The sequence below is a fragment of the Mesitornis unicolor genome, unplaced genomic scaffold (genome assembly GCF_000695765.1).
Source record: "Mesitornis unicolor isolate BGI_N332 unplaced genomic scaffold, ASM69576v1 scaffold4739, whole genome shotgun sequence".
Taxonomy (NCBI): Eukaryota; Metazoa; Chordata; class Aves; order Mesitornithiformes; family Mesitornithidae; genus Mesitornis; species Mesitornis unicolor.
In genome coordinates, this window is record NW_010207865.1 from 1 (window position 1) to 23,104 (window position 23,104).

General features: G+C 37.6%; 1 protein-coding gene across 1 annotated transcript in view; it reads left to right on the plus strand.

Annotated features, from left to right (window-relative positions):
• Window positions 1-2,293: 2,293 nt before the first annotated feature.
• The window catches only part of LOC104546793 (tubulin polyglutamylase TTLL7-like), a gene marked incomplete at its 5' end in the record, with an annotated part of 32,341 nt that continues 11,530 nt past the window's right edge, over window positions 2,294-23,104 (plus strand). Inside the window, 10 exons of the mRNA XM_010192277.1 lie at window positions 2,294-2,526; window positions 3,536-3,630; window positions 4,298-4,445; window positions 4,523-4,596; window positions 7,509-7,644; window positions 8,433-8,519; window positions 12,825-13,020; window positions 14,008-14,288; window positions 19,478-19,612; window positions 21,395-21,475. Coding sequence (XP_010190579.1) covers window positions 2,294-2,526; window positions 3,536-3,630; window positions 4,298-4,445; window positions 4,523-4,596; window positions 7,509-7,644; window positions 8,433-8,519; window positions 12,825-13,020; window positions 14,008-14,288; window positions 19,478-19,612; window positions 21,395-21,475 — 1,466 coding nt within the window. The remainder of the gene's footprint in view (window positions 2,527-3,535; window positions 3,631-4,297; window positions 4,446-4,522; window positions 4,597-7,508; window positions 7,645-8,432; window positions 8,520-12,824; window positions 13,021-14,007; window positions 14,289-19,477; window positions 19,613-21,394; window positions 21,476-23,104) is intronic.

The window sequence follows — 23,104 nt, forward strand, 5'->3', positions numbered from 1 at the left end:
AACCAAGCGATTCTGTGATTCTGTGATCTCCTGTACCTGGAGTACTGTATCCAGCTTTGGAGTCCCCCACACAAAAAGGACATTGAAGTGCTGGAGCAGGTCCAGAGGAGGCCACAGAGATGATCAAAGGGCTGGAGCACCTCTCCTACGAAGACAGGCTGAGAGAGTTGGGGTTGTTCAGCCTGGAGAAGAGAAGGCTCCAGGGGGACCTTATAGCAACCTTCCAATACCTGAAAGGTGCCTATAAGAAATCTGGGGAAGAGCTGTTCACTAGGGCATGTAGTGACAGGACAAGGGTAATGGTTTTAAATTAGATAAAGGGTAGATTTAGGTTGGATATTAGGAAAAAGTTCTTCAGTATGAGGGTGACAGATCACTGGCACAGGGTGCCCAGAGAGGTGGTGGAGGCCCCATCCCTGGAGATATTCAAGGTCAGGTTTGATGGGGCTCTGAGCAACCTGGTCTGGTAACATTGTCCCTGCTCACTGCAGGGGTTGGACTGGATGATCTTTAAAGGTCCCTTCCAACCCAACACATCCTGTGATTCTGTGATTAAAGAGAAAAGTTTGTTTGTGAAGCATCCCTGCATGTAATCACACTAAATCAAGAGACAGTTCAAGTCTACACATGAACAGTTAGTATAGAGTAGCTAACAAACTTTCAATTCACACTTGCTCTTGATGTATTAACTTTCTGATGTACCCAGTTGCTCAGATTTTATTTGCACTGGACCTGCACCTACTGCTATCTGAAACACTGCACAAGCCAAGTTTGCAATAGCCATCCAGAACCCAATCACTGTTTTTACTGCCCCTTCGGTTACTGTGCAGGACTGAGGGCACAGCAGATTTGGGATTTCAAACATTGGTCATGAATGGTATGTCCAGAAATTGAGGATGCAGGTGATAAAACAATGCTCCATTTTTATCTAGGAATGCTGTAGCTTTTCAGCCTCTTAAATGACTGCATTAAAGTGACAGAATCAAGTGTGGACTGATTGTGTAATGCCTCATAATAGCATTTTGCTTCTTATTAGCATTTCAAATGCCTTCTTACATCTTTCCTAACCCCACTTTAATTTTGTGCTTAATAAACACAGTCAATATGGTTTTGTTTGTTCAGAAGTGCCAGACGTAGAGTTTTTTGAAAAAACCCCACAAAAACCCCCCAAAAAACAACTCTGAAGAAGTTGAAGACAGAAACTGTTATTTAAATTACTTTCCACTTTTCATAGTGTTAATTCACACTGGTGCTCATATAAGTAACACACTTATAATATTGTTATTAATGCAGAATTTATGCCCAATATTATACTTCAAATTGTTGTAAGTCTAGGAAGTACCTAAACCAAATAAAAATACAACAGTGTGCACATTTGCATGCTCACAAGTTGGATGCTTCAATGCTGTGTAAGCCTGTGTCTGTACATCTCTAGGAATTCAGTATTGGACTAATACAGCATTTTACATGTTCCAAATAAGTCCTCATATCTAACTGCAGTCTCACTGAATTTAAAGATTTGGTGTACATAAAAAATGAGAAATTAATTTGTTGGAAGTTTTAATAAATATATTTCTCTCTGTACAATTATTTTTAATGCATGTAAGAACAGTATTTCAAAGAAGAATATTGTTAGTTGTTAGATGTTAATATGGAGTGAAAAAATCCATGGTACAGAATATAATTTTGTTCAATAACTGACATTTCTCCTGAATAAGGAGTTGGGGCTTGATTTTACATTTCTGTTTTCAGTCTGGTGAGCTTTTTTGTGTACTTAGGTATTTGCTGGACTGAAGCATAAGGCTCCTTATTGGTGGACCTTCATGCATATGTTTTTAAACATATATAGATCCTTCCTGAATTAGATAATGTGGTATCTCAGAATCAGAATATTTCCAGCTTATTTTAGTTATCAGCTGTATTTAATCAATGCAGCTCTAGTTAGAGTGTTTTGATTAAAATTCATGTGGAAAATGAGATGCAGTGTGTCTGTGGTCTTGTCAACTGCCAGTATTCTCTCATGAAATCTCAGAGAACTGGATTTTAATCCTTGTGTTCATTTCTCTGCATGTTTATGTGTTTGCTTAGCTGAAAGTGGAAAAAATGAACGTCAGTAAATTTTTGTACTATCACAGTACAAAAAAAAATACCCTTTTTGTTATGATAGGAGATGGACTGGTCAATCTAAGGAGGTTGGTCAATTAAATATTTGGATGAAAGTTTTCCAAAAAAGAATATGGATACATTTCTTCACTATTTATGCTGAATTTTTGTGACTTTCTTTCAACACCAGATCTTATTGCTCAACCAGGAAACAAGCTGATTCTCAAAGCTGAAAGGGTACCCTTCGGCTATAGGCATAAGCGATGGTGCAGCTGGGACTCAGCAGCAGGACTTCTGGTGGCTCACCAGCCAGAACAGCTCTGTCCCACAACTGTGGAGGCTCTCAAATGCTCTAATGTCTCTCAAGTGTTAAAACACAGTTTTTATGAAAAGCTTTTGCCCTCTGTTTTGAACATGCTGACTGTATCCCACTTCTTATTTGCATGGGGCACAGGGCATTAGTTTTCACCTCTGAAGCTCTTTAGTGTCTGTCCCTTCTGTAACCAGCAGTGTTCATTCACTGCCAAGGTGAGATTCCTGCCTCTCTTAAGCACCCGTTGCTCATGTGTAAATTTTTATACCATCCTGGAAGGTGTTCCTAGAAATGTTGACACAGGCACTGCATTATTCCTCCTCAAAGCTTTCTGAAAACTGAAGTTGTTCAGGGGCTCCAAAGCTTGGCAGTGGTTATGTGATGGTTGGTTGAGACTCCTGGCTGTTAAGTGTGTGATTTATTCGCACTAAATCCCAGTTGCATTTCCCTTGTTCCTCTCTTTTTATGGTAACATTTTTAATCTTTTATCTTGTACTTAGCTTATAAGCTTTTTCTTACTGAGACTGTTAATTATTTTGTTTTCACACTATGTACTGATTTAATAACTTAGATCTCTAGTTGTTACTGTAAAGTGTATCCGAATAGTTACTTAAATATACTTGAGAAGACCTTGAATTAGAGCCTCTTTCTTTCCTTATATAGATTTACTTTTTAGAGAAGTATTCAAAGTTGCTTTCAGACTGGGAACTAGGAAAGAGTTTAACTCTTCGTATGCTGGACCATAGCATGGGCCATAGTCTGTTTTAATGTGTTTAACAGCACTTTGCAAGGTAAATTTTCTGATTGCAGCAATCAAGAACAGATTAGACTGGATTTACAGTGCAAGTACTTGAATGGTGTTCATTGTAAGTGTCTGGATAACTTGGCTGAAAGGTGCAGCTCCTGACTCCCAGTATCTGCAATACTCAATGCTCTGTTTTTTTGTTTGTTGTTGTTGTTTGCCTTTTTTTTTAAATACAAATGCAAGTGAGCTTCTCCACATGTATTCTCTTAATCTCTGCTATACTTGAAGGGATGATTTCTCCAAAGCTTGTACAATAGATGTGTTCCCAATGAAGCTGAACATTCCTGAGTCCTCTATATCTTGGTTTTTTTTAGATTAATCGTGCCCCAAGCTTTGGAACTGATCAAAAGATAGACTATGATGTGAAAAAAGGTGTTCTGCTAAATGCATTAAAGCTTCTTAACATACGGTAAACTTGTACTCTTTTATTCAGTCTGATTCTCTTTCTGTTGCTTTGATTTTTTTAATATTTTTTTTTAATTTGAATTGGACTAGGAGAAAATTAAGGCCTTCTTTTCCACCTTCGTATTTTCAGAATGTAAATATTTCCCTTGCTGTCAGTTTTGCTATTGAAATTAACCTAAATTACATTTTCTTCTTGCTTTTATGCATGTGAAAAATGAGTGGTAATAGTAATTTTCATAGTTGTTTTTTTTTAAAATGATTTTTCAAACAGGTCTCAAAATGGGGATATGAATGCAGTCAGGAGCATCTGGCCATTGCTTTGATGATTGTTTCACATACACTTAAAAGCCATACCCCTCTACAGGAAAACTTGGGATATGTTGGAAAAGTTGGGATACATTGGAAAAAATTTGCACTTCAGGAAAATAGATACAATCATGTTTTTACATTAAATTATAGTAGGGAAACATTACAGTACACCTTAAAGTGTGAATATATTATAGTCGTAAAAGTCAGTACTTTAAAAAAATCTTATTGAGTGTTTCAGTTCTGATTTTATATCATAAGCTGCACATGACTGACTGGAAAATACCGATGATATACTTGAGATGAAAGTGCATTTCATCACAGCTGCATTGGTTTGACACATCTTAATATTATCTGTGTTTCAGGACAAGTGATAAAAGGAGAAATTTAGCTCAACAGAAGGCTGAGGCTCAAAAAAGACTGTATGGTCAAGGTTCAATGAAAAAACTGCTGCCAGGTTCCTCAGACTGGGAGAAAAAGCGCCACACACTGGAAAGGAGAAAAGAAGAACTGGTAGGAAGGAAAAAGTCTGCTGTTTCTTGCCCATGGCTTATTCTCTGTTTTAATTGTCTTATCTTCTTGGTTTGTAGAAGGAAAGGCTTGCACAAGTACGTAAACAGATTTCCAAAGAGGAGCATGAAAATAAACATATGGGGAACTATAGGTAACTATGTTTGACTGTATTAGTATTAAGTATTTAATGCATTCTTGAAGAATAATGGAAACACGTATTTGTGGTAGATGATAATGTCCCGCCAAAAATGTGTAGGCTTTTGTAGAAACTATATCCATGTACACCAGGCAGTAAAGGTGTTGGGGTTTTTTTTCAGATAGTTCTTTTTTTATTCCAAACTTTTTCCTGCACTTAGGAATTTCTATGACATCAATCACTCTAGTGTTTGTGCAAGACATTTGCTTGAAAGATGTGACTGTTCACTTTCAGTGCACCAAGAAACATGACTGTTATTATTGACCTGTTCTGTAATCACATATGATGATTCTTACCTTGGGTGGGAGTGAGGGGAGCAATATAAATATTACATATTTATACTATAAAAAAATCAAATCTGTGTGTCATCTATAAGTCTTGCCAAAAGTTCAGAAACTTTATTGGTGCTTCCATATCTTTTTATAGAATGGCATTTGAAATACTGTATTCATATTTCTGCACTTTGATTTTGGATGTTAGTAGGTTTAAATGTAAGTATGTTCAGCTTCCTTAGCAAAATATGTTCAGAAGGAAGCTTTAACTTGTTGGTTATAATAAGCATTGTCCAGAAAACAAGAATTTCGTTTTCTGATGGTTTCATTATTATTATTATTTGATATTTGCTTCAATGAGAAATGAAAGCAAGGCCTACAAATATTTGGCAAAAGGGAACAGAATATGACTAGGAAGAGTCAATGGGAGCATCTGCCCACTCTTTATAACATTCAGCAAGGACGTGGGAGGTCTGGGTTCACATCTTTTATTCTGAATTAGTCAGAATGCCTTTACTGCTGTTCTTAATTTCTCTTTTTTTGAGCAGATGTTCTATTATTTCCAGTAAAGTTCTCATTTAAGCACATAGATGTTTCTGTGAAATTTTCTTTTTTGTTGAATTAACATTTTGCTTACAAAAAGTCTTTCTTTGTAACACTCCCAGTTTTGATTACATCCTTTCTTGACATATGAGGAGCTGAACTAGTACACCAAAAAAAGCCCACAGTGAAGCAGTTATTTTCATGCTACTTACACGATAAGGAAGGGGAACATTATAATGCTTTAATACATTTTGCTTTTTCAATAATGTTTAAGTCTAAATTTTTAACTGATCACATTTTAGGTTGCTTATTCAGTTCTTGACTGAAAATGAGCCAAGCATTCTCTTTATTTAGCTTGTTGGCTAGCGTAAATCAATAAAAATACAAAAATAAATTTTTCCTCAGGAAAAAGTGAAGTGTCATTTCATGAGGAATGTGCACATGTAAAAGAACAGAACAGCTGTGTGCTTTTTTTGCTACCATGTGTTTGCAAAAAGGCTGAAGAATCAGCAGAGCCTGAGAAGTAAAGGAATCTTGGCTGGAGATGCAGAGAGATTTTATCGGTGCATTATGCAGTATTTTCTCCTGCAGAGCAGGACTAGCTTCTGTCAGGCATTGCCATGGGATCACGGAAGCTTTGGGTGCTACTGTTGCTGCTTGGATTAATATTGCTTTCTGAATAAAAATCCAGAGAAACTTCGGTCAATCTCAGCAGGCTTTGGTTTAATCTGTGGAAGTCAGTTCAGCGGCTGCCTTAGTCAAGGGTCTCTCTGCAAGCACAACCAGCACTGGTTGCAGTAGGAGTCCTGGGTGGTCGAAGTAGGAGCCATGCTTTCAAGCACTCATGAATTCATGAGAAACTGAAAAGCAGGTATACGAGTTTGAAATGGCCTTTAACTGCAGTGTATTTCTACATATATTAAAATGAATATCCTTGCTTTAAAGTATTGCTCTATGGCATTTTTTTCAGCAGTAAAATTGACACCATTAAAAAGTGTTGACTGCAACTAGGTTAGAGCTCCTGCAGGTATTTTATACAAACTGGAACCATCTTCAGTTTGCTGTGGAACTGCCCTGAGTCTAATGGGATCATAACCATCCTTTTTTCTTGCAACAAAATCCTCATGAAAGATACCTTTTCAAGGAGGAAAAGACTGAGAAGGAAGAAGAAGAACTTTGTAAAAAGTTCACAAAAGATCCACAGAAATGTAAAAGTCACATAATGGCAGTCAATACAAAAATGGTACCTGTGCAGGCAGAATTAACTTATGGATTTCTCCTTACAATATGTTAGAAATTCATCTTCTACCTTCATAATTTCTGGCTGTTTCAGGCATTCGTGGCAAATGAATTGGAGTGGTTTTCTTCAAAGCCCATTTTTGCTTGATGAGCATGAATAAATCACCGAGTCCTGCTTCTCATATTGTCATAATCTCCTTACCTGTGATTTTAGAATATTATGGCATAGATGCTCTAATGGAAAATTAGAATCACCCTGTATGTCCATGTACCAGAATTTTTTATTTTCTTATAGCATCTCTTTCTTCCTGTTCATTATTTTGGAGAATTTAGCTTTCAAGTGCAGTATGGATCCAATCTTTAATTTACATCATGCCCATTAACTGTAAGCAATTGTTCAGATTTTCACTGTGTCCTTTTATTACTAATACAAATTACTTCATGGCTTTGAATTTTATAGGCAATATTTTGTTAGTATTTCGTGAATCATTTACACCTGCATGCATCATTCACACCCACTGAAATTTCAGAGTACTGCAAAACTGAGTTCTGCAATATCTCCGGAATGACCTACTTGGTATTTCTTTTGACTGGCTAATTGCTGATTTAAACATCAGTGTGTTCACTGATGTAAAATTAGATTTAGAGAGCAATGTTCAGAGTATGTGTTTTATGATATGATATTATATAATTATTATAGATGGGATGCATATGCATTATAGAAGAGATTGTGAATTAGCTGCATCGCTTTGGTTTCTAGTTTGATAAGTAGCTCAGCTTCTATCTTAAACTTTTTTTTTCCCCCTGTTTTAGGCGAATTTACCCTCCTGATGATAAGACATTACTTGAAAAGTATGAGAGTTTGTTAGCCACTGCTTTCCAGACGTTTCTTGCTGGGAGAGCAGCTTCACTTCAGCGGGAAATGAATAACCCTTTAAAAAGAATGAAGGTACTGAAGCACAAGAAGTATTTGCGTTAGGAGTTATTTATCTTGGAATTCATGAGCTTATGGGTTAGTTTCACGATAATCATGTGTGATGGCTAATAAATAGCATTTGATAATGTTTCCATCGTTTTATTATTATTCTTTGTGCAGCTTGTGGGCCAGATCCTTGAATCTGGATGAACCGCAGTGGACCCAGGGTGGAGACAGGCTAAATGGCTTTAAGCTACTTTACCTTTTCCCTGATCCTCAGCCTTACCCCTGGCCAAACCAGAGGTTGGCAGAAACTGCTTTTGAGCTGGTAATTGCCTCCTTCTTCCTCCAGTAATGTCCCCAGCCTATTCATCCACTTGTTCTGGAATGAGAGATAGCATGAAACCAGCTGCACTAGTTTAAGGCATCTAAAAACTCTGCCTGATTGTGTACTTAGGTAGTCAGAGACAGTAGGAAAATGGATATATTTAAAATAACCAACTAATGTAATTTAATTTGAAATCTGAGAAACAATTTCCCATCTTTGTGGTTGGCATCCTCCAGCAGTTTTACAGGAGTCTTTGTTCAACCCTTTCTTCAGACTTTTATGTTTAATAAATGTTAAGACTTGATTTTAACTTTCATGTTGATCGCAAGCAGAGTTGCACGCATCAGAAGATGCTCCTGTGGAGGGATTCATAGTCTTATTTCAGGAATTAGTAATCAAATTAATTTCAAATTCCTATTGTGTGGTGCTAGAATTTTGGAAAGGTAGGATATGGCCTACTTTGAATTAAATGTAGTGAAATTTCCGTTTCTAGGAGGAGGACATTTTGGATCTTCTGGAGCAGTGTGAGATAGATGATGAAAAACTAATGGGAAAATGCACCAGGCAGCGAGGACCTAAGGTATTTGACTTTCAGATACCAATTTTCTGTTTCACTCTGTAGAGAGGTAGTCTGAGAATTTTAAGTGGGGAGTTTAGTTAGCTGACCCTGGTGGAAGTTTTCTTCCTTAGACTGCCATTAGCTCTTTTTTTTGAAGTATGAAGAGAAGCATAACTACCATTTGTCCAACTAAATCTCATTAAAATTTTAACTGGATATGAAATCCTCCTTTTCCTCTCTAAGCTATTTTGATGAATTATAGTGCATGGCAACAACAGTTGTACGAGAGATTGCTTGATCTCGGTGTGTGAAATTATTTTTATATCCATAGCCTATCTCAAAAGAATGCTTTCATCTTTAATCGATTAGTGCCACTAAGGAATTCTAAGATCATGGTATAAAATAGAAACTCAAAGGATTAATTATGATTATGATGTATCTGTAGCTTGCTTACTTTCTGAAAGGGTTGTACAGTGTATCTTGGAGCCTGTTTAGTATCCAAAATCTGCTTTTAAAGTGAATGTATATTATTTTTAGCTTAATGCTTTCTGGTTGTGTGCACAGTTCTTGTAAGTCTTTGCCTGTGTATCTGTGTAAGCCAGTAAAGATAAATAGTTCGGGCTTGGCTAAAATAAGTATGTTTCTTACATCCGGCAAACACTTTAGGTCAAGTCTGCTTAGAAGAGCCTACATTTATGTACCTGAGCTCTGATGGATTTGTTTATGGATGCATGTAAATTGTTTTACAACATTTTATGTTTCTGAGAACATAGCATAGAAATCTGGGAATTTCTGTACAAAATGAATGCTGATTGTCCTGAGCTTGCAGGGGTACTTTATATATGTGCAAGAATCCGAAGAACTACATCTTATTGCAGGCGTGCATACTGGAAAGAGGATCTGCATACCCAATCTGGTATTAAGATAGATTTGCAGGAACCTCATTACAAATATGGGGATTTTATGAGTTAGTGCTTTAACAGTGGTGGATTCATTTAAAGAAGACAAAAAAAAAATCCAGTCTGCTCTGGCAACACGCTCAACCCACATTCTTAAGGGATTCTTTTCCTTGAGGTTTTGTTTTCAGTTCTTTAACACAGTGTCACTTAATTCCAGCTCAACATCTCAGTCACGTTTTTTCTTTTTCCAGAAGACTGTCTTTTCCCAGCAGCCCTTAGAGAGCATCTGTCTGGTTGACTGTACGCACACAGATGTGATCTATACTATCTCTACACTGGTTGCACACAAACCGTTCCCAAGCTGGAAGCCATAAACATTTAATAGGATACTGAGCCCAATTTGAGAAACCTCTATCAATTAGTTTTATGATGAAGTTTGATCAATTTATGAGTGAGACTATATGACATGGTCTTCTTTTATAGCAGGCAGATGGACTCTGTAGCTTACAAGCTGCTCTACCAGTACAATATTGTTCGTACTTACAGGAGAAAGAAAATAATTGTGTATGACCAAAATTCTCACTTTTATTTTTTTGCCATGAAATCGATGAAATCAAAAGGAAAGGCAATGAAACTAGTTTATCCAAGGAGATTGTTTCTTTTCCTTGCAGTGTGCACACTTCATGCTGTACAGGATCTCTATTCCTGCATCTTTTTTAGGGTCCTGATATACTTCTCAATCATTTAAACCATGCCTACAGTGAAGCCATGTGACTGGAGACTTCCCTGGTTGCATAATGTCCTATGCACTCCCTTTGAAATACAGATGCCCATTGCGGATGGTCCTTGTATCTTGTACCAAAAGAGCATCACCTCTTTCCTGTAAGGGGTAAGGTGCATATGACTAATAATATGCATTTGATTGGCCACCTCTTTGTAAAGGGTCTGCTGTGAGATACATAGTATCTAAATATATATCTGTATAGAAATCTGGTGAGTGAGGTAGTTTGTAAAACTTGCTGTCAATCTATCAAGTAAAAGAATAATCCAGCTGTAAAACTCATCTTGTAGTCATAAAATCCTACAAATAAGGACCCATTAGCATATTAAAAAGTAGCCTACACATGATCTAATAGACAAAACGTACCTGAAGGAACAGGTAATCTCACGTTACCCAACATGAAAGGTTCTTTCAGAAGGTCATAAATTCCTGTCCTCCCTGAAAAGTCAGTGGCTGGCCTGCTGACAGAAGCTACTGTTAGGAAGTCTGGTGCTCTGCCTTGGGTGCACTTTCATGGAAACAGGAACAGTCAGGACTTGGAAAAGTCTATACAGAACAGCTGGAATAGATAGGAGAGAAATATGTTTTCCTCCTCATCCTCCTCCATACATAGAAACATATATGTACGTATTCATTTATACATACATATATATCTCTGAGGGTTAGAAGAGTGTGTGTGTATAAATAAGCTTTGCATGTAACAACTATCCCATATTTGCTAGGGATTCCAGCCTTATATTTATGATTAGGAGCTCAGAGTAGAAAACAAGTCAAGAATTTCCTAGAACGAAGGCTTTTTTCTTGCAATTAAATTATTGCTGAATTCTACTTAGACTGAGAAATGTTTTGGAAATGTCTGGTTTATTTGTAGCCTCTAGAGGGCACCTTATCCTTACACACTGAGAGCTTAACTCGTGTTTATTACATTGCACCTGTCTGTGCTGGGAAAAGAACTAAGGAACTAAAATAACAGATATTTTAGAGGAAATGAGCAATTGCTATTATTTTTATTCTTCTGTTATAAAACCGGATGAGTTTAATCAAAGAAAAATCATGTTAGCATAAGGAGAAAATCAAGGTGATTAGAACTGGTAAGCAATGAAGTATCTCTTATTTTAAGAGGTCAGTTTAAACCCAGATCTAGCTGTTATTTGTCATGATTGCTTTTTGTAATTTCTTTGGCTTTTCTTTTTATTCTTGTTTATTGATTGATGTGAAGTCTTGGTCAGGATGTTCTTACTATTTAGTGTAGAATATGTGAGGACCATGCATATTGGGAATGAGATCTATTTTAAAGCCCCTGTGAGTTTTGTTTGAAAATGTTTATTATGCCTTGTAATAAAGGAATGTCTGATCAATATATTGTCATGATACTCAGCAGTCCTAATCTTGATTAGAACAGCTATTTTTGAGAAAGCAGTAAGTGTTGGGGCACCTTAATCTGTCCTTTTGGCACGTAGATAGATATCAAAATATTCTTCGTGTAATCTGAACAATTGCCAGGGCTCTCCTCAATGGAAAATACTTCTTCCTTATCTGGTCTAACAGCTTGGGCTTGCATAAACATACTGTCGATTTTAACTTAGTGGCAGAAATCTCTTTCCTTCCTTGGCTGGAATAGAAGTTTAGGTAGAATATGTGTACTTATGCTAAAAGGGACAGGGACAGTATCTTTGGGGCTTTGTTCTGCAGCCTTTCATGATAAATCTTGGTGCAGTGCATTCTGCTAAGGTAATACTTAAAATTTGTCCTTAGAGTTCTTCTCTTTCACATCTGACCCAAAATATCATTTTTTTTGAATCTGAGTTTTAACTGCAGTCCATTATTTGACTGGGAAGATGAGGCCATCACCGTAGCTTCATGTAGCTGAGAGTTACTGGAAAGAAAATGCATAGGAAAAAGGAAGTAACCACATGAGCCTGCTTAGGATAACAGATATGATGGAGGATATTGCATTTTTCTTGTCTGCCTGGTGGTAGATGGAAGAAGAATAATTTTCATTTGCAGTTTCTGTTCTTGCATCAGTTTCTGTGTCTTCTACTTTTTGCTTTTTGTCTCGCAGTATCCTTGGTAATAGCACAAGATTAATTACCTAATGACACTGAATCCCATGTGCAAATGGGAACCCAAATACACCTAGAACAGCTTGCTATATTCTTCCAGTTTCTGCTTTCTGCGGGATGTGGATTAATCACTTTCACTTTCAGAAGTGTAACAGCCAAAGTTCCCTGATGTATTTCTTTGCATTACTACAGCTTCAGTTATTGCAAATATCAGTGAGGGATTGAAACTGATTGTAGGTGGTATTCTGTATCACTTGATTTATGATTTCAAACTGTAATTCAATATACCTGGTAGTGTAATTCATACTTGAAATAAAATAGTTTTCTCCCTTACTATATTATGCTGCTCTTCATATGAGAAAGTTTAGGGTTACTCTGAAGTGAATGTAATGAAATAAGCCTTTATTTTAAAATAAAGGACAAACTTCCTATCTAATTTGGAAAGATTTAAATATGTACAAATGAACCTGCCTGAATCAGGAACCTAGTGTGATAGTAAAGTGTTCTTTTGGGATTATGAGGGAATTTAATGTCTTGGGTGTTATATTGGGTTTTGTTTGTTTGTTTGTTTGTTTTGCATTAGCCCTTATATTCAATGCCAGAATGTGCACAGCCCTTAAGAAAACTTAAGGACTACGATAGTGATAGTAGCTGTGATAGCGGTAGCAGTGTGTCAGAATCGGAGGAAGAAACTGAAAAGGAAGATCACAATGAAAAAAAGGAGAAAAAAGTTTCATATGATCTTGAAGAAAATAAATGCAAATCTTTGGAACGATCAGGTAAGTGAAATTACCACTTTTCCAAATAAGTCTGGCATTCGTGATGAAGTTTATAACATGCTTCAGTATTTTAGAATGTATCAACAATTATATCTCTGGTTTGCTTGTTTCGTCTTCTTTAAAATCTTTTCTAAATTAATGAAAATGAATTTAAAAAAAAAAATTCTTTTGCCAAGAATGCTAAAGAGAAAATTACACCTGGGCTATCACCTAGGCTACACTTAGAAATGGTGTGAATGTTCCACTTCACTCTTGGATTTTTTTGAGTAGATTGTAATTTTCTGGAATATAGAAAGGATAAAGAATGTATCTGGAAACATACAGAAGGTAGTATATTCAAGATGAGATTCCTGCACTGATTTTTTTTGGTGATTATTTTCTTTCTTGCTGCAGAACATCAGTGTTAGCATCTTCTGTTGAATGTGGTAGATATAGCATGTTATTTTTTGTTGTAGCTATGTATCATCTCTAAGAATTTTGTCATGTAATTGCACACATACAATGCTGCTTCTAAATTTTTTTTCATAGCAGCATCCTTTCTTTAGCAGAAGACTCAGTTTAAAAACTGTGTAGCTGTGCAGGAGCAGATGAGAGAGACTGGATCTGCAAATACGAGATCCACCAACCAAATTTTCTCTCTTGCTTCCATATTCTTACAGTCAGGGAGCCACTCATAGTAGCCACATACTTTCTGACCTCTAGGGCATATGCACTCTGTTGTAAATCTGATGCATGTTATAGAGGACTGGAATCTACCTGATGAAAGCTGACTATGAAGAAGAAAATAAAATGTTCTTTTAGAGTACATGAAATATGTATTATTAAGGGATCTGACATGACTGACTGCTACATATATAATTGTTAGTTAGCATTTGTCCTAGTACAACATATGTGCCCACATGTTGGTCCTGTATGTTGTTAGTTCCAAAGATTGAAAAATGGGTGCTAAAAGAATAATATTGCATCATTCATTTAATTTGTCTGCAGGTAGAATGAACTGGAAACCTTCAATCAAAAATACAAAATCTCCATCAAATTCATCCCCCACATCATCCACTGGTCCAATAAGGCGTTCAGTAAGCTGCCCTCGTTCAATATCAATATTGACTATGCAGTCACAAGCAGCTGAGCAACGATCCTTTTCAGCCAAGGCATCTACACAAATCCAGCGTGCATCCTCAGTGAACAGGTCTCATTCTTTAAATCGCAGCCCGTCTTCAGCCAGAGTCTCTCAGACACCCAGCTTGGGAACCACAAACTCTTTGGGGGTGAGTTAACACAGCAATTGCATTCAAAATGTGTTCCATTTCTCTAAAACTCAGTAAGTAATTTTTACAATGTCAGAAAACCTGAGGTACTATAGTCAATGCTATTTTGACAGAATCTCAGGAATAGAAGATCTCTAGACATGCATGTGGCTTACAGTAAGCACTATCTGTGATGTTTCAGTGCTTCTGGTACAGCAATACAAATGTCACATTTTGTGAGAATGGAAATCTCAAAGAGTTGTGATTGTGAAACCTGCTTTTCACTTTTGACTTTTGTGACCAGACTGTCATCCTCTTTAGATCCTTCACAACCCAGGAATTTCTTCTTTTGTGTTTGCATGGTGGACCACATACCCGCTTATCCCTATGCAGCGTTTACAGGAATCAGTGTCGTTGTTTAGACAGTTGTTCTATCACCTGATGACCCCTCCCGACCTGGGGAGGGGAATCAGGAAAAGGAAAAGAGACCCATGGGTTGAATTAGAAACAGATTTAATAAAATAATAATAATATTAAACCCCATTATTAATAGCAACATTAATATAAAGTACACAGAGTTATACACAGATGATACAGTGGTCACAAGAAGTAGGAGAGCAGGCCTTGGGAACAGAATGATGGGTGAGACCCTCCAAGGAGGAAAACCATCCAGGAAAGTGGACCATCCCCAGCAATCTCCACAGTTTATAGTGACCTTGACATTTATGGTATGGAATAACTCTGTTGGCCAGCTTGGGTCATCTGCCCCGGCTTTCGCTTCCCTCAGGTTCTGTGTGTGGTTAACTTAAAACTGCTCAAACCCTCGATTGCTACATACCAGTGTTGGCCGAAAAGTAAAACAAAGTGTCTTAGCAACTTTGTTTCCATGAAATGAGTACTGCAGTCTCCAGAAATGCAGCTTTCTGGAATAGAAAGTGGGTGTTGGTGCCAGTGCACTTCCATTCATGCTTTGGTGCCTGACCTGTATGTTTCATCACCCAAATAATTAACCTGGAGATGGAGCAAAACAAATTGGCACTTTTAACCCGTTTTTGCAGCCTTTCTCTATTGTGGTGCGCTTTAATGATGAGAAATCCTCTTACAATGCTAATTAACTTGCTTCATAGTACTTACAATCTTGAATCATCATTTCTACCCTGTAGAACACTCATTGTCTGTTTTGCCTGTGAGGCTTTGAATGATGAAAAAGGATCCTTCTAAAATTGTGTGCTGACATCTTGTGAAATACTCTTTAACATGGTTTTCCATCTTTAAAGTCAGCTACTGGAATTGGAAACACATTAAGATTGTGTCTTCTCCGCAACGTGTTAAAGGTATTTTTTATCACATTAGCTATCTCAGGTTTAAAAAGTACTCTTTTATCATCAAGATATACTCTAGGAGTTTAATGAGACAGGGCTAATATAGATTTTTCTATTCACATTAACTCTATATCAAATACAAATTACTGAAAGATTAAAAACAGTCTCTTACCATCTGACATTAAAAATGGGCCACTCACTTAAATTAACATTAGTAAGAAACCATACTCTCTTTTTTGTTGAGAAAGCTCCACCACAGAAATGATCTTGATATGCAGAACAATTATGTTGGGTGATAGAGCTTAGGTCATGCTTCTTGAAATAATGTGAAGAAAATTACTTACAGAATGGATAAGAACTACTCATAATTTAGCACTGTATTGTGAATGAAACTCTGTTCGTAATTATTTTTGCAACTAAGAATAATATAATATATATTACTGCTAGAATAAAATTAAAGTTGATAAACTCTAAATTTCTAAGAAGAAATCATTTGTGCATGATAAAGTATTAGTTTATCTATCCTTTGGGCAAGAAAGGAGGAGTATATTGCCATTTTTGGAGGCTGCTGTGATCCACATGTACTAAAGGTATGGAAATGAGATTTAGAATAAGTCATTTACAGTGGGGAATTATAAGTGCATTACGGTAGTGGTTACAAACAACAGTGGATTTTGGAAATACTTGCTGTCTTCTTATTTCAGCCACATTACTATATATCATATAACAAAACATTTTGTTATGCTTAAAAGCATTTATCATTTAAGCAAAAATATCCTTAAGTAGGCATTGTAGTTCTTACAAAATAGAAAGATTTAGAAAGGCCTAAAAAAGGCAAAGTCTTACAGAGACAAGCCAGAGGCTCCTGAGGTGATAGGAGCCAACAGGGCAACTTCCACGAAACACCCTGGGGAAAGGAAGGGATGTCCATCTAAGAAGGTGACATGGCTGGCAGCAGAGCTGAAATACCTCTACGCCACTGCACACAGCATGGGCAACAAACAGGAGGAGCTGGAGGCTCTCATGCTACAGGAAAGCTACAAATTAGTGGCCATTACTGAAACTTGGTGGGATGAATTCCATGACTGGAGTGTGGCTATTCAGAAGGGACAGAAGAGGAAGGAGGGGTGGAGGTGTTGCCCTCTATGTTAAGAAATGGATAGAGTGTGAAGATTTGTCCCTAAAGAATAGCCATGAGCAGGTTGAAAACTTATGGAATCGAGACAACAAAGGGAGCCTTGTGACTGTTGTCTACTGCAGGCTGCCTGATGAAGGGGAGCCTATTGATGAAGCCCTCAAGGGAAACAGCCCTCAAGGACGAAGGAGTGGAACAGAGCTGGCAGATCATTAAGGAGGCTTTCCATGGAGTGCAAGAGCTCTCGATCCCCAGGTGTAGGAAATCGGACAGGGAAGGCAAGAGACCAGCATTGATAAATCGAGATGTGCTGGCCAAACTAAAAGGCAAGTTGGAACTGCATAGGTAGTGGAAGCAGGGACAGGTTTCCTGGGAAGAGTACAGAGAAGTTGTCCGGGTGTGTAGGGACAAGGTCAGGAAGACCAAGGCACAGCTGGAGCTGAACTTGGCAAGGGATGCCAAGAAAAACAAAAAGAGCTTCTACGGGTATGTAAGCCAGAAAAAGAAGGTTAAAGAAAGTGGGCAACCTGGTCTAGTGGGAGGTGTCCCTGCCCATGGCAGGGGGTTGGACTAGATGATCTTTAAGGTCCCTTCCAACCTAAACCATTCTATGATTCTGTGATTGTGTCCTCTCCCTGATGAGCAGCAATGGTGAACTGGTAACAACAGATGAGGAGAAGGCTGAGGTTCTCAAAAACTTTTTTGCCTCAGTCTTCACTGGCAACCTCTCTTCTCACAGCTCTTGAGTTGATGGCCCACAAGACAGGGACCAGGGAGAAAAAGTCCCTCCCACTGTAAATGAAGATAAGGTTTGTGACCATCTGAGGAACCGGAATATACACGAGTCCATGGGACCTGATGAGATACAACCCAGAGTCCTGAAGGAATTGGCTGATGTAGTTGCCAAGTCACTCTCCATGATATTTGAAAAGTCATGGCAGTCAGGTGCAGTCCCTAGTGACTGGAAGAAGGGAAACGTCACACCCATTTTTAAAAAGGGTAGAAAGGAGGACCCTGGGAACTACTGACCTGTCAGCCTCACCTCTGTGCCTGGGAAGATCATGAAGCAGATCCTCCTAGAAGCTGTGCTGAGGCACATGGAGGACAAGGAGGTGATTCGAGACAGCTAGCATGTCTTTGTTAGGGGCAAGTCCTGCCTGACCAGTCTAGTGGCTTACTACAATGGGGTAACTGCATCAGTAGACAAGGGAAGAGCTATGGATGTCATCTATCTGGATTTCTGCAAAGCCTTTGAGACTGTCCCCCACAACATCCTTCTAAGTTGGAGAGCTATGGATTTGATGGGTGGACTGTTCGGTGGATAAGGAATTGGCTGGATGGTCGCATCCAGAGGTTAGTGGTCAATGGCTCGACGTCCAGATGCAAGACGGTGACAAGTGGTGTCCCTCAAGGGTCTGCACTGGAACCAGTGCTGTTTTAATACCATTAATGATATTGACAGTTGGACTGAGTGCACCCTCAGCAAGTTTGCTGATGATGCCAAGCTGGGTGGTGAGGTTAATGTGCAAGAGGGAAGGGATGCCATCTAGAGAGACCTGGACAAACTGGAGAAGTGCGCCCCCGTGAACCTCATGAGGTTCAACAAGGACAAGTGTAGTGTCGGGTAGGGGCAATCCTCATTACCGATACAGGCTGGGAAATGATGTGCTGGTAAGCAGCCCTGAGGAAAAGGACTTGGGGGTACTGGTGGATGAGGAGCTGGACATGAGCCACCAATGCACATCTGCAGCCCAGAAGGCCAACAGCATCCTGGGCTGCATTAAAAGAAGTGTGGCCAGCAGATGGAGGGAGGTGATTCTGCCTCTCTACCCTGCTCTGGTGAGACCTCACCTGGATACTTTGGAGTCCTCAACACAAAAGGGATATCTAAGTGCTGGAGAGGGTGCAGAGGAGGCCACAGAGATGATCAAAGGGCTGGAGCACCTCTCCTACGAAGACAGGCTGAGAGAGTTGGGGTTGTTCAACCTGGAGAAGAGAAGGCTCCAGGGGGACCTTATAGTGACCTTCCAATACCTGGAAAGGTGCCTATAAGAAATCTGGGGAAGAGCTGTTCACTAGGGCATGTAGTGACAGGACAAGGGTAATGGTTTTAAATTAGATAAAGGGTAGATTTAGGTTGGATATTAGGAAAAAGTTCTTCAATATGAGGTGGTAGATCACTGGAACAGGGTGCCCAGAGAGGTGGTGGAGGCCCCATGTCTGGAGATTCTCAAGGTCAGGTTTGATGGGGCTCTGAGCAACCTGGTCTGGTAACATTGTCCCTGCTCACTGCAGGGGTTGGACTGGATGATCTTTAAAGGTCCCTTCCAACCCAACACATTCTATGTTTCTATGAAATCTGGCACATTGACATAGAATTGGCAGTTTCTGTTAAATTGTTGCATTGAAGAACTGAAAATAAGATTTTTGTGACTGGTAATTTCTTTTCATTGTATTGAATTTCAATTCAAAGTCTGATATCTAAATTTCAAATTTAAAATATAAATGATGGGCATCATAAATAGAAAATGTCTATTCGTTCTTACATTTGAACTGTTTTTCTTTAATTTCATTACAACTACAAGTAATGGTGATGCATTAGAGTACATGAGGCATATATTTGTATATTATTTATATATTAGATATTATGTCTATGTACTTTAATAATATATTTTGTCACCTTATTTAGAATTTATTTTCATCTTTGTAATGGCATGCCTGAAATTTTTCCTCTGCTTCATATTGTGTTTTAGACTGAGTCTTTGCTGCAACAGAAAACAAAAGAGCAAGAAGTTGCTTTGACAAAAGAGACTCTTCTCATTATGAATGACATGAGAATGAAGTTCCCAGGAAAAACAGATGAAGAATCAGAGTTAATTATAGAAGATGTAAGTATCTATAAATAAGAAAGAAGAATTACAGGCTAGACACTTAATGTTCAGGCCACTAAACTGAAGAAAGTAGAAAGCTCAGTTTATGATTCATGAGCTTCTGTGGCCTTAAAACTTCCATAACTCAGGATAATTCAAAAGATTTCAAAAGCTTGGAGCTTTGCATACTTTCTGACCTTAAAAGAACAGCACTGAAAACATTCCCATGTCTTTATAAAATACATGAGAAACAATCTGAAAGGTTAGGAAAATCCAGTTTTTCATTGTGGAGAAAGTTCAAACTCTTCAGTAAGTTCAGAAGAATGTTACAATTCATTAACAGTTTATATTTCATCTGATACTGTTAGTACAAATCATGACATGTTTAACTTGCTCTCAGATAGGCATACCGGAGAACTCTGAATGGTATGCTGCAAGGCAAGCTGGAAGTTCGCTAGTCATGAAGTACACCAGTCACACTCTTTTTGGCTCTTCTAGTCTGCCAGCTTAGCCTTCCTTACATCCAACACTGTCCTGAGCCTCATTGTTTGGTGTCAAAGACATGTGCAACAATGCCTGATCTGAAGGCCATTTAAAAAGCAATGCCTAATATTCAGATATATAAGTAGAAGATATAAGCAGAAAATACATGGTATCTAAATCTCTTTAAAAATCTAGTGCAAAGAAACTAACATCAGATTGGAAATGAAAGAAAATACAGGTAGAAGTTCTTTTCTCAGTCTAGTAGAAATATGGAGGGATCTAGTAATTCTAATTAACACCTGTATTCTGATGTAGTAAGCACAGTCCATGGTGTGTTAAAATTAATCTAATTCATTATCTGCTTGGAAATGTCCCTTGCTCTGTGGGCTTTCAAAATGTTGATTATGTCTCTAGTCATCTGTGCAATTACATCACATTGGAAAGGATTTGTCCTGTAATGATGGTTGATTTGGGTGATTCTGGAAGGTAGCATTCATAACTCGCATACTGCGTTTATCATCTCAGAAACAAAAATAAAATGCTTCATTAAATTTCCTCTTTCAGATGTGCGTGTGCATTTGTGTATGCATGGGAGCGTGCATGTATGCACTCCATCTAGTGGTGCTTTCTTATACAACGTTAGTGTGGTTTTAAATGCACTTTCTTATATTGCAGAATTCTTTTATAAATTCATCTGGCCTTAACCAGTTTCTGATGGGAAATAATGCTTCATCATGGAAGGAAACAAGTAATGCTATATCAGTTATCAGTGAGGCAGAACTTGTCATAGGTCTGGAACAGAACAGAAAGATAAAATAACAAAATGAAAATAAAAAAGTACATTCACAGCATGCGCTATTTTGGTAGAACTTAGACATCATAAAAGTAGAGTATTGCAATTCATATATAATCGTTTTTAGAAAGGATGTTTTCAAGGTATGTCTAATGTCCTTTTTGCAGCAAAAACCCGCAATATTTAAATAGATTAACAGTTACGCATTATTGAACTTATTGCTGTGTTCAAGGAATCTGAGCTGAGTCAGTCAACACAAGTTTCTACCTGATTTGTAGTGTACAACTGTCAGAATCAAGTGGAAAAGAGGGTAGGATTAAACTGAAATATTACACACATCTTTGCAAACATTTCCCCACATAAATTTCCAAATATTTTTCTATTTCTTTCAGAGAAAAGCTCTTTTCACAGTGGTCTTTTAGACGCTTGTGCTTTTTAGCATTAGGAATGCTCACGAGTAAAATGCCAGTTTTCAGTTTGTTTTACATATATGGCTTTTGTCTTGTGTTTTGGAATGACTACAGATTATGGATAATTGGAAGTATCATAAAACAAAAGTGGCATCCTATTGGTTGGTAAAACTGGATTCTGCAAAGCAACGAAAAGTAAGTGACTTACATTTTATTTTCTGAAGATCATCTGAAGATGCACAGCAATGTTTCTCCTGGTGTTTAGCAGTAGCTGGGAGTGACTTGAGACGCTAAAATACTGACTATTAATGCTAACATGTATATGAATCAAGTTCATTGCAGGAAATTATGTTGCTTCATATTTAGATAGGCATAATTGTCCTGGAATATAATTTCAAAAACAGTTTCTTAAAAAAATAGTCTGCTGAAAGAAAAGCAAGCAAATAAATAATTAATGCTTACATACCTAATTTTTAGCAAACATTCTTAGAAGTGTATTGATTGAGCAGATTTGATTGATAAGGGATAAACTACTCAACAGATTTAGATGAGGAATATTAAAACTTCACTAGAGTTGGTGATACTGCACTTGGTTATTTGAGTCTATTTGACCCACAGTATTACAGCACATCATGCTGAATAAAAAGGAGACCTGCCAAGCAAAGATTTTTGACATTGTTACAATGTTCAGCTAAGTGGTTTAGTCATAAAAAACAGTAACTTTATTTGTGTATCGTTCTGTCTTCATTCATCTGCTATCTATGAGCTACTGTTGTGCATAGCATCTAAAGACTTTTTAATCTGTTTAAAACCTGACATGTGGTAGAATGTCAGTCATATCTGTATGTCATATGTCAGTAAAAATCATCTTCCCAGTGTAGTATTTATTTTCCTTAATGTTGCAGAAATTATTATTAATAATTTGGTGCCCCTAAAGCAGTATTTTGGGTCTTTCTCTGCCTCAATCACTGACACATTATGTGGATTAGCATATCAAGTCCAGACATTTAATCTATGTGTGTCTCAGTTTCACAATCTATTTTTATAGCCCATAAACAAAAGTAACTTTATCAAAATGCTGCACACATGATAAAAATTATAATTGGAACAGGTTGGTAGATGGTTTAGAAGAATGGAAGAACAATTTCAGATCCTCATCTCAAATTACTTTTTATAAAACCAGCAGTATGATCCTCAGTCTTTCAAATTGTGTTTTATTGAATACTGCATTAAATTCTTGTATTTTCATATTGGACAGAGAACATTTAAAAGTACATTTAATATGATGTCATATGATAGAAATATATTTGACTATTCAAGTCCAGATATTAAATGGAATACGTGTCCACATAGGTTTCTAAAATTAATTAGACATGACAAACTGAAGAAGAACTTGGAAATGAAGGAGGCTATAATTTAATCAAAATTCTTCTCAAACCATGTCAAACAGCAGCACAGATCTATAATTTAGCAGAATTATTTCTTGTACCATTGACAGCAGAGCAACCAGCTTCATTGGCTGAAACGGTTTTGATTCAGCTGTTCTGCTGAACAGTCGTTTGCTTAAAATGATCTCTTATTTCTTTTTAATTACAGGAAAGACTGCTATAATCCCACTATACCCACACATACGTCTTTTCTATTGTGTGCATATGGCAGTGGTAGCCTTTTGCCCAAAACCAGAGAGAGTTTTAGTGGGGTCTTGTAGAAAATGGTGAAAAGGAGGAAGAGCTGCTAGGAGGGAGGGAGGGATAGATAGGTGCATACATGCACAGAAAACGGCCCAAAAAAATAGGCTGCTGCAGTGGAGTTCTCATTTTCTCA